This window comes from Polyodon spathula, chromosome 13 (assembly GCF_017654505.1).
Source record: "Polyodon spathula isolate WHYD16114869_AA chromosome 13, ASM1765450v1, whole genome shotgun sequence".
Lineage (NCBI taxonomy): Eukaryota > Metazoa > Chordata > Actinopteri > Acipenseriformes > Polyodontidae > Polyodon > Polyodon spathula.
The window spans coordinates 10,696,959-10,709,749 of NC_054546.1; the positions used below are offsets into that span (position 1 = coordinate 10,696,959).

Consider the following 12,791-nt stretch of genomic DNA (forward strand, 5'->3'; position numbering starts at 1 on the left):
ATCAGGGTAGCTAATTTTAAGCAAAGATTAACTTTTACATTCACCTTCATTAGTGAGAGACTTAGAGAATCCCTGCAATTCTGCAGCAAAGCTTCACATTCAGTCAGCGATTTGTTATCTAGTGCAATTCCATTAATCTGGGGATAGAAAATCGGAATCAGCATTGTACTGCACACATCATATGAAGATCCCTTACATTTCTGATTTGTTAACTTGAGAAAAATGTATTACAAACACCACAACTTTAATTTATTTCCACAGCCCATTTATCTGGATATACTTTACTCTATAGGGTACTTTCCTACAAAACCAGGATAGGACAAATTGTATAAAAGGCATCCTAGTACTTACAGCAACGAGTCTGTCCCCCACAGAAAGAGATCCCTCCCTAGCAGCTGGACTGCCAGGTACAATAGCAGCCACAAAAACTCCACTCTCCAGGCTGATTCCACTATCTGAAATAATGACAACAGAACACTGCTGTAATCACAGCATTACATTTTCGCAAGCCATTAAAATTGTGTCATGAATTACATTATATTTTAGTGTTAACCAAATTAGGCACATCTTATAATGAAGCATGGACACTTAAGATGCAGTGAGACTTAATTCCCTGGATATTACTGTTAACTAAGCACAGAGAAAGAAGTCTAGTTTCCACTACATTTTTTATGGGCGGTGGTGTGGGAAGGGACAGACAAATACTATATAATGACAAACATTTTTTAACATTAACTTTGTTATGCACTGCAAATATGAAATGCACATAAAACTGAAAGGTTAAAATACATAACTTGACTGTTAAAATGTTGGAAATGTACCTTTGTGTCCCACAAGGTTAATGTGTACAGGTGTTACAATTCTTCCACCTAAAGACTTTCTTCTGCGGACAACCATATTGATTACACCTCCTCCATTAAGCACTGCTTTGATAACCTGTTTCCTGTCTTTGTTAGCAAGGTCCATGTCATTTATCTTCAAGAGCCAATCGTTAACCCTGGGGGGGGGGGGCAAAAAAAGGAGTGTGGGTTAGAAAACGCTTACAATGACAAAAGTTACACGCTTTAAAGAAAATCAAAATCGCTGCAAACAAACAATAAAAATTAAAGATTATCACCTTAGTCTTCCATCTGCAATACTTCCTTTATCTACCTTGGTAACAAATATTCCAGAGTCCCCTGGCACATAGGGCTCATTCACCCCCTCAGCCACATCAAACCCAAGTGCTTTCAAATCCATATCTTCCTGCAAGAGACAAACATGGAGGACATGACATACCAAATCTTTACACAGAGCATTATGTACACAAACCCCATTCATTTCAAGCTGAATCATAATAACCTAAATTTAAAAAGTATGCACATTAGTTTACCCTGTCTTTTTCAAATTCTACTACTTCAGTCTCCCACTCCAGTGAATCTGTATCGATAGCTGAATCGTGTGAGTTGTGAGCCATCAACTGTCGAAAACGAGCCTCTTTTTCCAATTGGTTCTCCATCGTCTCTCTTGCAAATAAAGCAAAATGCAAAACAAAAGAAATGTATTAAAATAAAAAATACTACTTTGTTTTGACCAGGTAAACTTATTATACCATCAATTCGCTGCTGACTACAGACTTATTTTTATACAAGTGATACAAAAATAAATGTATCAGCTCTAGTAAAAAAATAATAACCATAACCATGTCAAAACAGAGAATGTTGTTCATTGGAATGTACTTCACAAACAAGTCTTTGATGTACAGACCTTGCACCAGCAGATGGCTGTTTGTAGGTGTCTAGTAAGTACTGAAGGCATAACCTGCCTTTGAAGCACAAATGCCAAGGTCAGAATACCAAAGGAATAAGAGAGAGATTGCACAACATCCTACTGAAATACAGTCTTTCAACTCGCGTTCAGAGGTCATACATATTGCTTGATACATTATTTAAAAATGACTGAAAACTTGGAAAAAATGTTCATAAGACCAGGCTTCTGCCTGACAAGTTGAACGATATAGACAAGGTTCAAGCATGTCAGAAACAAGTATCCTATAACTTACTTTAATTCCTTGAGCTCCCGCACAGAATCGTTTTTCTGTTTCCTCATATCATCGAGATTACGAAGAGCTTCTGCCAAGTCACTCACAGCTCTGTCTCTTTCCCTTCTCAGGTTATCACACAGAGTTCTAGAGGAAAGAGACAGCAATACAACAGAACATTCTCATGAATGCGCAGCAGGACATGTTGCTAATATGTTTTATAAAGTATATGATTAAGGTAAATCACTCGGAGCTCAATAAAACAACAACAACGTCATCACAACACAACTCATGTGGTTAACTTGTATACTCCACAGAGATAATACTATAGTTATTTAAATACATACATAATTAAAGGACTACCGTAGTATAATGAATCTTTCCTACATTATTAGAGTAGTCTGCAGTTCTGAGTTGAGTTTGTGTTTTACTGTAATGTTGAGAGTTAAGAACTGGATACAGTTCAATCCATTTGGTACTAAAAAATAAATACTATTGGTCATACTATTTCAAAACATAAATAGTTTATTTTCAATATTGATGTTTATTTTTTCCTTTTGTGAAACTAGGTTAAAAAAATAAAAAATAAAAAAAACACCACCTTATGCTTTCTCTTTCTGCCACAATCTTGTCCCGTTCTTGGAAGGCCCAGTCTCTCCGGCACTTGGCCACTTCTGCCTCCTGCACAGCCTCCTTCATTTCCTGGGCCATGGCCTCATACTGCTTCCTGAGCACCTCAATTTCTTTATTCGCTCTTTCCATGTCCATTGTGGCAGAATCTTGCTTCTAAAGGTTTGAAAAAAATAATAATAATAAAAAAAAAAAAATAGATGTGTTAAAAATGTTTTCTTGATGTCCTCTATACCAATTTAAATAACTTACATTTCATTAACCCAGTACCAAATTTTAAATCTTATGCACTCGGAGTAAAAAGAAAATTGTGATTTATGACACGGTGGCATTACACTGACATACAATATCACAATGAAACACTAGAGGGCAACACTGAATATCATAAAACAACAAGCTGTTTGGCTCTGCAATGAATTTGTTCACCTGCCTTTCTAACAGTTACTGCTATTATTTATTAATACCAAGTAATACTTGCAACTGTGAATTATTAAAATCAGGCATTTGACCTTGCCAGATCCTGATCACATGACTCACCCTACTTGAATTACCAGGGACTCATAAGAGAGCTTTTGTGGGGTTCTGGGTGCAAATCTGCTTCGGATTAAATTAACTTCAAGCATCACTGATATAAAATTATTATCTACTAGGTCCCCAAGCAATAAATATGCCATTTTGATGGTGAGGGTCAATCTAGACCAGAACTCACTGGCAATGACAGATGGTGGCTTAAATTAATTTGACTTGACTTGCTGGGTGTGAATTTACAGCTGCTCCACACCGATCTATCCCAGCAGGTGTCACTGCTAGGCAGACCGATGGGGGAAGGGAATTAAGTTGGAACATAAATACTCAGATTTTAAAAATAGCAAACAGCACTCCAGACAGGGAGCCAGTAGCCACACAGTCTGCACACATTGTGCAAAGCGAAGCGGCAGTGTCTGGCAATCAAGTTTAATTGCACTCTCAAATGTTAACCTTGGTGTCTGTTTACTACATTCCTCCATAGCCGGGTCTTCTGTTCACTCTACTTTTTCAGAAAGAAGTTATTTCACATTGAGGCAATAAAGGAAGCACCTTCATGAACGTTGGGTGGTTAAAGAATGTAACAATTTTAAAAGACAGGTATGAAACGTTGCTAACCTGTCTGGCTTGGTAATACTCCCTCAGCAGCTGGTCCCTCTGGGTGATGGCTTCTGTCCTCTCTTTCCTGGCCACATCTCGCTCTTCTTTCACAGTTTCAATGTCTTTACAAGCTTGGTGAAGCTCCTTTTGGGCCTCGGTCTTGTCCTTCACTTCATGGCAGTATTTTTCTAGTAACTCGTTCCTCTCACAAATTGCACAATCTCGCTCCACTAATGCCGAATTCAGCTCCTTAACATATGAAGAGGAAAGCTTTTTAGAAATAACTGAAAATCAAAATAGTTCACTACAGGGCAGTGCACTGATATTAACTCTTTCAACACTGCGGGTCAAGGAAAATAAACTCACTGCAAAACAAAATACCAGTTTACTTTTCCTAGCTCTGAGTATGCCCCTGTACTTATTTCCATGCAAGACAAAAAAGACAAAAAGTAGTTGGTTATAGTATGGTCGTTTTTTTGTTTTTGTTTAAAGCTACTGCAGGCTGAAAGACTGACATTGGGACTAATTGAGTATTATCATTTAAGCTACAATGGATTGCTCTGCCGATTCAAGCCATACCTGTCGAAGTGCTTCCATTTCCTCGCTGGCTACTTTTCTTTCACAGGAGGTGTTCTTAAGTTTCGCTTCGGCTGCCTCTAGCTCAGTTTGTAGCTTATCCACCTCTTTGATGACCTGGTCTCTCTCGCTCATAATGAGGCGGTATTCATTAAACACAGAGTCCCGCTCTTCTTTGTATTTCTCAGAATCCTTCACTGCTTTCAGCTGAAGAGTTTTGTATCGTGTCGCCTCGGACTGGAACCGCTCCATTTCCCTTTGCAATTCTTTATTCTGTGCCGTGGTCTTGGTTAACTCTTGCTGAATTGAGTCAAATCTAGAACATATAAAATATAGGAATAAGTTATTGAGTGCCACATGATCATTTTCACAAACCCCCTGTCAAGGATAGAAATAACACATTGTTGATGTTGGTATGATCCTAAAAGAGGTCACCATAATCTACATCCACAGTATGTAGAATAGAATCTCATAAATACCCATGCAGTTTTTCATTAAAAACTAAGACTTGTCCAAAATGTTATCTAATGGTATCTAAAAATAACTGCAAGTTAAATCTAGGTGATCAGGTTTAAATTTTGCCAGGTATGCAAGACACTAATTTACATGTACTTTCTACATTCTGCTGTAACAGTTTGATGCACTGCTTCCTCATTTAATTAAGTTAAATAAATACAATTATTCAGGGCTTACAATATTAAAAGTTTGTCCACAAAGTAGACAAAATACATTGCTCTCTCACACTATTCACCAAATAAATAAATAAATAAATAAATAAATTAAATAAATAATAATAATAATTCAACAATGTATTCCTATGTAGGATGACAACATAATCCAAAAACACTTCTTAAACTGGGTAAATGCCCCTATTTTCACAGGTGTCAATTCAATTTCAGGCAAGTCTAGGAGATAATTGCTCTCTGCTATTAGACTACCCATTCCTGAACTGACACTGTGGCAAATGTGAAAGACCTGGATTAATACGATTATGTGTGGAAAATGGAAATTGTTCCCACTGTTCTATAAATAGAACATTACTAAATCTGAGCATGTCCTAGAATTTTTTTTTCTACGTATATTTCTGGTGTTTGAGTGGGGAAAAAAAAACAACTCTACTGTCAACGTGACAATTCTGGTTTCTTACTTACCCAATCTTTTTTTATTTTTGCAACCAATTTTTAATGTAGAAATATTTTTTAAAAACTACTACAATTCTTTGACAAACAGTTGACAACTTCAATATCAGTTCTATAGGCGATTCTTGAATAAAGTTACCAGTAACAGCAACAAAGACTTCTCATCGACCCGTTTGTCAAAGAATTCTAGCAGTTTTTATTGAGTCTCTCTACATAGCTTACAACTGAGTGTTTATTTTACAGTTCTGGTACCTTCTTAGTGATGAAGAATACTGCTGTTGGTAGTGTATAGCCGCGTCTCTCTGTTTCATTATCATGTCAAGCTGTTTCTGAAGCCGCTGATTGTCCTCCTCAGCCTGCTCCAGCCGACTTAGATCCGTGTTGTGGTTGGCGATCTTCTCGTTGTACCGTTTTCTTAGTGCATCATAGTCTTTCTTTACACCCTCCAGCTTTTCCATGGCAGTGTCGTACAGCTTGTTAAGCATCTCTGATGACCCATTCTCCCTCAACATCTAAAGAAAACCCAACGTCCCTTTAGCACTTTGCAGCAAGACACGCTCCAGTGGAAAGTATGCATGTAAAATACATCACCGGCTCTTAACAGGAGTAGGTATTAGCGCTAAACCCTTCTTTACACCTTTGTTTTGTTGATATATCTAAATGTTAAATGTACAAAGAGCATATCACAGATAAACAGGACATTAGGGTAACTGGAATGCTGCAGTGTTATACACAGATATATAGTTCAGATAATATTCCTTACCGATTTGTTTATACGGCAAATAACGGGGCTTATATTTTTAAACTTGAATGCCTCTATTCTTTATAAGGAGCTTAGATGTCAGTCATTGTTACTGCTGTGCCTAAGGCAAAGTTTTGAAAAGCATGAAAACCATGAACTATTTATATTCTCATAAATGGACCATCACAACTTGTCCTGTTTGTAAAACAATACCACACAAGTCCTACAATATTAGTGCAAAAGTTTTTGGTGATACCTTACAAAAGGATCAGCTGAATATGTACATAAAAAGCACTAGCTTTCAATACCATTAATTATTTTCTTTGGGTGTTAAGATTAATAAATAAATGCCATTAACATGACACAATAGCCCTTACCATACCCATAGCTGTGCACGGTTTCCTAAAATTGCCATTCAATTTGATTTAAACAGTTACGCCAGTAGATGGCAATATAACACAACCACCTTAAAGCATCAAGGATCTTCTAAAAAACATTTTTTTACATAAACTTGTGAAGTCAGATACTAATTCTTAACCTAAGAAGTGGTATATTTTCCTGTAGATTAGTTTTACTAAATGTATTTACTTTGAATTGTGTGTAGCTTATTGTACTGCCACCAACATGTGGATTAACTCCCTGTGAAGCTGGTATTAGACACCACTTTTTTGCCTTTTTTGCAGCAATGGGCATTTACTGTTGGGGTGCACATTAAATAGACATCACTAAGGTGAACATAAAGTCTATAAACCTAAATGATCTACAGAAGAATGACAAGGAACTTGCAACAGTGTTATGGTACAGTAAGAAATGTGTTCTGCAGACCCAGAAAAAAAGTCACATGGCCCCAGTATTGCAGCCATATTAAGGTAGGTCAATGTTATGATCGCCAACAAATGGAGCATCCAGTGTGAACCTTTCAAATTTGAAGCAAGTACCTCACATAAATGAGTGCAAGACGCTGCTGTGGCAACATCCTGCCAAAAAATGGTTGATTTTTCTTGCATGAAAACCATGACTGTACTTGACATTGAGAATAGAGTATGAAGCCAATATCTCAAGTGTTTATAATTCAAAAACCAAAAAAAATGGTTGAAGGAGTAGAGGCAGAACGAGAATTACTAAGAAGCACCCCTCAGTGGAAGCTTTAGTCTAAATGTTAATATCCAGCAACTGCAACTGATAGTCAAATTGAAATTGAAAGGAAATTTGTCCGAAATTCACAAGTCTTACTAGGATTTATGGTCACTGGTGAATAAACAAATGACAGCTTTGGTTTGCTGTCCACGTAAAATGTGGCCTTTTAAGAGAAAACATGTTCTTTTAAAACACTGATTTAACACTTTCAATCTACCAAAACAAAATGCTGATACATGAAATTAGTTTTGCATCGTACTGAAAAAAGTGAACAGAAAGCCTTTAGAATTTGTTCAGCCCTTTCATATCTCTGGATACCGACTTAAAAAGGGGATTTCACTGCTTTTAGCTGGTAGGGAATACAAAAAGGACAGTCCCTGACTTTGGTGGTTTGCTTTGACCTTTAGGTCTATCAAGTGACTTCACTGTTTGCAGAGTCCCTGCTGTTAAAGACACACAATTTCACTTAAACTTGACACATGGGTTTCAATATTCACACTCAAACAAAAAAGATACAAAAAAAAAACCTTCCTGGTCAAGATTTGTTTTTATTCTGTTGTTGCAAGCTTCACATTTTTCTGTGACAACAGTTCCAAAAAGACCGTTTTGCAACTTGTCATTTGTCTTTCTTCTTAGTCCATGAATTGTTCTAGTAAAAACTACCCCCCTGGGGGATGCGACAACCAAACTGCTACATAGAGTTCAAAATGGTTCATTCTTTCACCCCTACAAAGCTTTCTTGTTCTGTTCTGAACTTTAAAAACATTAATCAAACAAGCAGCTTTGTTCTAACTGAATAGAGGCTGTGAACCTGAAAAAATAGGGCTGATTCAATCACTCTTTTAACCTTTCACTGTCATTAGCACTAAAGTGAATTAGTCATATTTTACTATCAGTCCAAACTGAATAGGACAAGTACCGCAAGTCTCTTTAAGCAATGCAAGTAATATTCGGAGATGGTGAGCAAATGATAAACGAGGCAGTGGTGCACTCATGAAACTGACATGGTTTTTAATTAAACGAATGAACTGCATTTAATACGCATTAATTTAAAATAGAATTAAACCCGTATTTAAATATGCCTTTGAACACCTCCATAATATTGCACCAAAATTATACCATATTATTTTTCACACACGCTTACCAAGTCAAATTCTATTTTTACAATATGCCCAGGACACTTGAAACCAAAACTAGCTGTTTTGAGAGATCTGATGCATGTTATGTTTTGTGATCAATGTTAAACTAGCTTTGGGACATGAAGAATCAGAATTCAGATTCGTTTTTTTTAATTTTTTAGTGTTTTAAACCTATTTTATTGAAGATCATTTGGTTCTTCCTTGTTATACTTCATTTTGAAATATAGAACAATGGTTACCTTCTGCTGCTAATGCTAATAAGAGTTAAGCAAATGTGTTGTAAAAAACAGCAACTAACAGCATTCTGGCCGATTACAAACGATCTAAATACTGTCATTTTCATATCAACTGCACCCTTTTACACATTTTACATGAATCCCAGGTTGTTGCTGTATATACAGATTGAGCTGTATACTTGGTTCAGCATTCTATATGGTATTTGAGATGGAGAATTATACAGGGGTGAGACTTTTACAAGAGACATAACCTTAGACTACTCAGTCATGCACGCTATACACAGGGAGAATGTTACGGTCTACACATTTCTGCAAGTCTAAAAACAAGTTCACTCTTACATGCATTTAAGATATTAAACACTGTACCTGTTGTTGCTGGATCCTCAGGTCAGTGACCTCCTTCTGGTCCTCGTCGTGCAGTCTCTTGAGCTCCTCACAGCTCTGTTTGAGGTGGTTGTGTTCCCGTACTAACTGGGAACTCTCTTTCTTTATGGAATCCATCTCCTCCTTCAGCTGGGACTGGTCACTTAAAAGGCGGCTGTGCAACATGCTGTCAAAACAAAAAGGAACCTCTTGCATCATGGTGCACTTGGTTCATTTACAAGGTAAATCAAGGGTAAGTCAGCCAAAAAAAAAAGTCAGGCATTTTCAGTTCATCAACGCCTTTCATGTTTCTCGAAGCCCAATTAGAATACGGCTTGTGTGAAGAGAGCACTCCAATTGACTTAACAGGATTCAAAACACTGGTGGTGCATACTTATGGGATCTCTAATCACCAAACTTGGACTTTCTTCTACTGCAGCGGTTCTTAAACTTTTGGGGCCACTCCCCCTTCCTCTTGTCTGTGGTACTTGATGCCCTCCCCCTTCCCATCCCCCTCAACACACATACACACACATATACACTGGTAAAAAAAAATCCAACATGCCTGTGGGTTCTCAGTACATCACTGCTGTTATGTTTTTTGTTTGTTTGTTTGTTTTGGGGGGGTGAGGGGTTGGGTATTTTTTGCACAAACCAGCCACCGATCCATCATAATAAGAGCAATCTTAACACTGTAAATTACAGTTTACCGACTGTGTCCAACACTTACAATATGGTAAGCTGATAAACAACATATATTACCAGATGGCGGCTGACTTCATCCAAAAATATAGAAGTTTAAAAGGTACCAGTCAAATGCACAGTGCCATCTACACACTTTGACATGCCTGGAGGTGTCAGTCAGCATAAAGATTGGTTTTAAGTTAATATATACCGTACAACAGGAAATTTTGGCTGGTATTAAATTCGCCGGATTTATACATTGGGGGATTTTTTTTTCACAGCACATTCACAAAAAAATTTTAATTCCACAAACATTTAAAAACATGTCTGCTAAAACAGTATCTCATTTACAGTAACTCATTATAGCATCTTACAATGTAACTGCAGCAGCCTGGAGAACAACAAAGAAGGCCTTCTAATCAGTTACAGTATTTATAGTTCTTATATGGTCCTTAATTTTAACAACCAGTAAACTTTTGGATGAAAGCATTTACTGTCTCTCAGTTTTAAAACAATGGTTCACAACATGACACAGAATCACAGTACTGCCATGCAGTAATTGTAGGGCAGTACTGCCACATGTGAAATCTTTAACAATAAAGCCCAAACGAAAATGCTTTTTCTTGCTTCGAAATCATTTAAAACTGGTTAATAGACCAAAATCACTTCAGTTTTATATGGAGCAAAACATTTTATTTTGTTTTGTTTCTGGACTTTGCAATACCTGGATTAATATTTTGTTACAGACGATCAATGCTTTAAATGCTTAAAATAAAAAAGAACAGTCCTACTAGCAGGCAGTTTATACTGCCTCTGGGTTTCTGATCGCATCATCAGTTCCACATTTTTTAAATCCACTGATGGAAATGCCCGGCCTACTTTTAATGTTTTCAAGCAAATCGGCTTGATCACTTCCACTGTCATATCCACTTTCACATCTGACACATTATTTCTCTTGTCCAGCGCTTCTTAATGTTATTAATATCAGTCTGACAGAGAGCAGGATCGCTACCTGTACTGTATACAACCCTCTGATTGGTGGAAGTATTATTGGCAACCCAATCAAAATAGACAATAAAGCATCTGCCCGTTATACAGTATAGACTAGGTTAAGATGTGTGCTGTAACTGGGGGGGGGGGGGGGAGTGTTTTTTTTGTATTAAATTAAAAAAAACCCTGAACCCTCTGGCACCCCCCACTTTAAGCACCATTGTTCAACTGGAATGGGCCATTTTACAAATCATAAGACACTTCAGGTTTGCATTACCACACAGCTCTGCTCTGCCTCCGACCTAACAACGCACCAAGCAGTGCAGCCATTTCAAAACAATGCACATTTTGGTATGTCTAACTATAATGTATTTTATATATACCTTCTGGTTTTGTATAGTTTTCTCATTCCAGTCATAAAGGCCACTGCCATTTTTCAATTTATAAAAAGCTTTCTTGTTTCATTAAATACTTAAGTTTATTTTATTATTATTATTATTCTGAAAAAAACGAGTTCGATACTGCACGTGTATTGACAAAATTTTTGTATAATCACATGGTGTAAATTTTAATTGATAATCTTTTTTAGACAACCCTTAAATTACTAGATTTACAATTGGAAAAGTGTTTACAATTGGAAAACGTATATATATTATTATATATTTTACGGTAACAGTAGAAATATTCTATAAATATCAAAAAGAGACAATTTTTTATACTATCACAAGAGGAACCTTTAAATGTGACTCAATTTTATTTGTTTATTTGATTTATGTAGAATATAAAATGTGGCACTACAGTAAACTTTAAGAAGAATTATTATTATGTACCAACAAAGCAATTGCAGCAGAATTCAATTATCAGGATATAACTTATTGAATTACTATTTAAATCCTCCCTATAGTTTCCATCAGAGCTCTGGCTGATGATCCAAACTGATTATCCAGTATCCTGATGTAACCTCTGAATAGGACAAGAAAAACATTCAATTGCAGCAGACACCAACGATACAGTAAATGTATTCATGGTAGCTATTGTGCTCACCATACAGCGCTTGATTGTTTTAAGAGAAAAAAAAAGAAAGAAAAAAACAAATTGTCATGAATGTCTCTGACAGATTTTTTGTCACGCCAGCAGAACCCAGCTGCCTGGTGAGTGTTGGCTGATCCTTTAACCTTCCCTCCTGAGGCCATTTCAAATGCTCAGAGATACATTTGGCATTTGTGGTTATCTGTTGATTATTGAATTCTTCTTATTTATTTTTTTAATCCAAACAAAAAAACTGAAAAATATGGATCATTGATTCACACAGCTGAATATTGCAGACACCAATAAAATATTAAAACAACTAATTTCTAATAAATAAAAGACTGAAGAAACGAGCCTGGGGAAAGAAAAAAAAGATGGGTGCCTTCCAATTACCATAGAACAAACTTATTATGAAAACAGGTGATGGTTCAAACAGGTAACACGTCATATTCAGCTCCATTGTAGTCTCAGGTCATAAGATAACATGGATTGGGAGACAGCCTGGCAGGAAACCAGGTTCAATTTCAGCTTTAAATTTACTACATAGACACGTACGGAGGACAAATACAGCACAAAAATACTGCCAAAGAACACTATGTTTGGGCTGCAGTTTAAGCCTTCTTGGCCAGGCCACTGTTGCAAATGAGAACTTGTTCTCAACTGTTTTAATAAAGGAATTGACTGATTTAATATATGCTACTGTACTTACTGGTAGAAATCTGCCTCTTTGACTGCCTCCTCGCATCTCTTTAGTGTCTTGGTGTGCTGGTTCTGCAGAGACTGCAGGTCTGCCATGGCCTTCATGCACTGCATCTTGAGACGTTCATAATCATGACTTGGTTTGGAATTGGGCCTGCCCGAGACAGAAAACACAGGTAGTGAAATAAACATTACGAGGTGGCCGAGACTTAAGAGCTTCATTCGTTTTCCTCATTACACCCTCTTGTTTAAAATCCAAATGCACAACTAAATTATAGATAT

The 12,791-nt window shown here is 36.8% G+C and overlaps 1 protein-coding gene across 2 annotated transcripts in view; it reads right to left on the reverse strand.

Annotated features, from left to right (window-relative positions):
* Positions 1–12,791, reverse strand: part of LOC121325578 (disks large homolog 5-like) — a 57,051-nt gene that overhangs the window by 17,410 nt on the left and 26,850 nt on the right. For both annotated transcript variants that reach the window (XM_041268307.1, XM_041268308.1), the window contains exons 4-15: positions 12,520–12,663; positions 9,111–9,294; positions 5,743–6,002; positions 4,355–4,667; positions 3,794–4,024; positions 2,622–2,806; positions 2,042–2,167; positions 1,373–1,505; positions 1,118–1,245; positions 822–997; positions 352–455; positions 45–137 (exon numbers count right to left, since the gene is read on the reverse strand). In XM_041268307.1, coding sequence (XP_041124241.1) covers positions 45–137; positions 352–455; positions 822–997; positions 1,118–1,245; positions 1,373–1,505; positions 2,042–2,167; positions 2,622–2,806; positions 3,794–4,024; positions 4,355–4,667; positions 5,743–6,002; positions 9,111–9,294; positions 12,520–12,663 — 2,077 coding nt within the window. The remainder of the gene's footprint in view (positions 1–44; positions 138–351; positions 456–821; positions 998–1,117; positions 1,246–1,372; positions 1,506–2,041; positions 2,168–2,621; positions 2,807–3,793; positions 4,025–4,354; positions 4,668–5,742; positions 6,003–9,110; positions 9,295–12,519; positions 12,664–12,791) is intronic.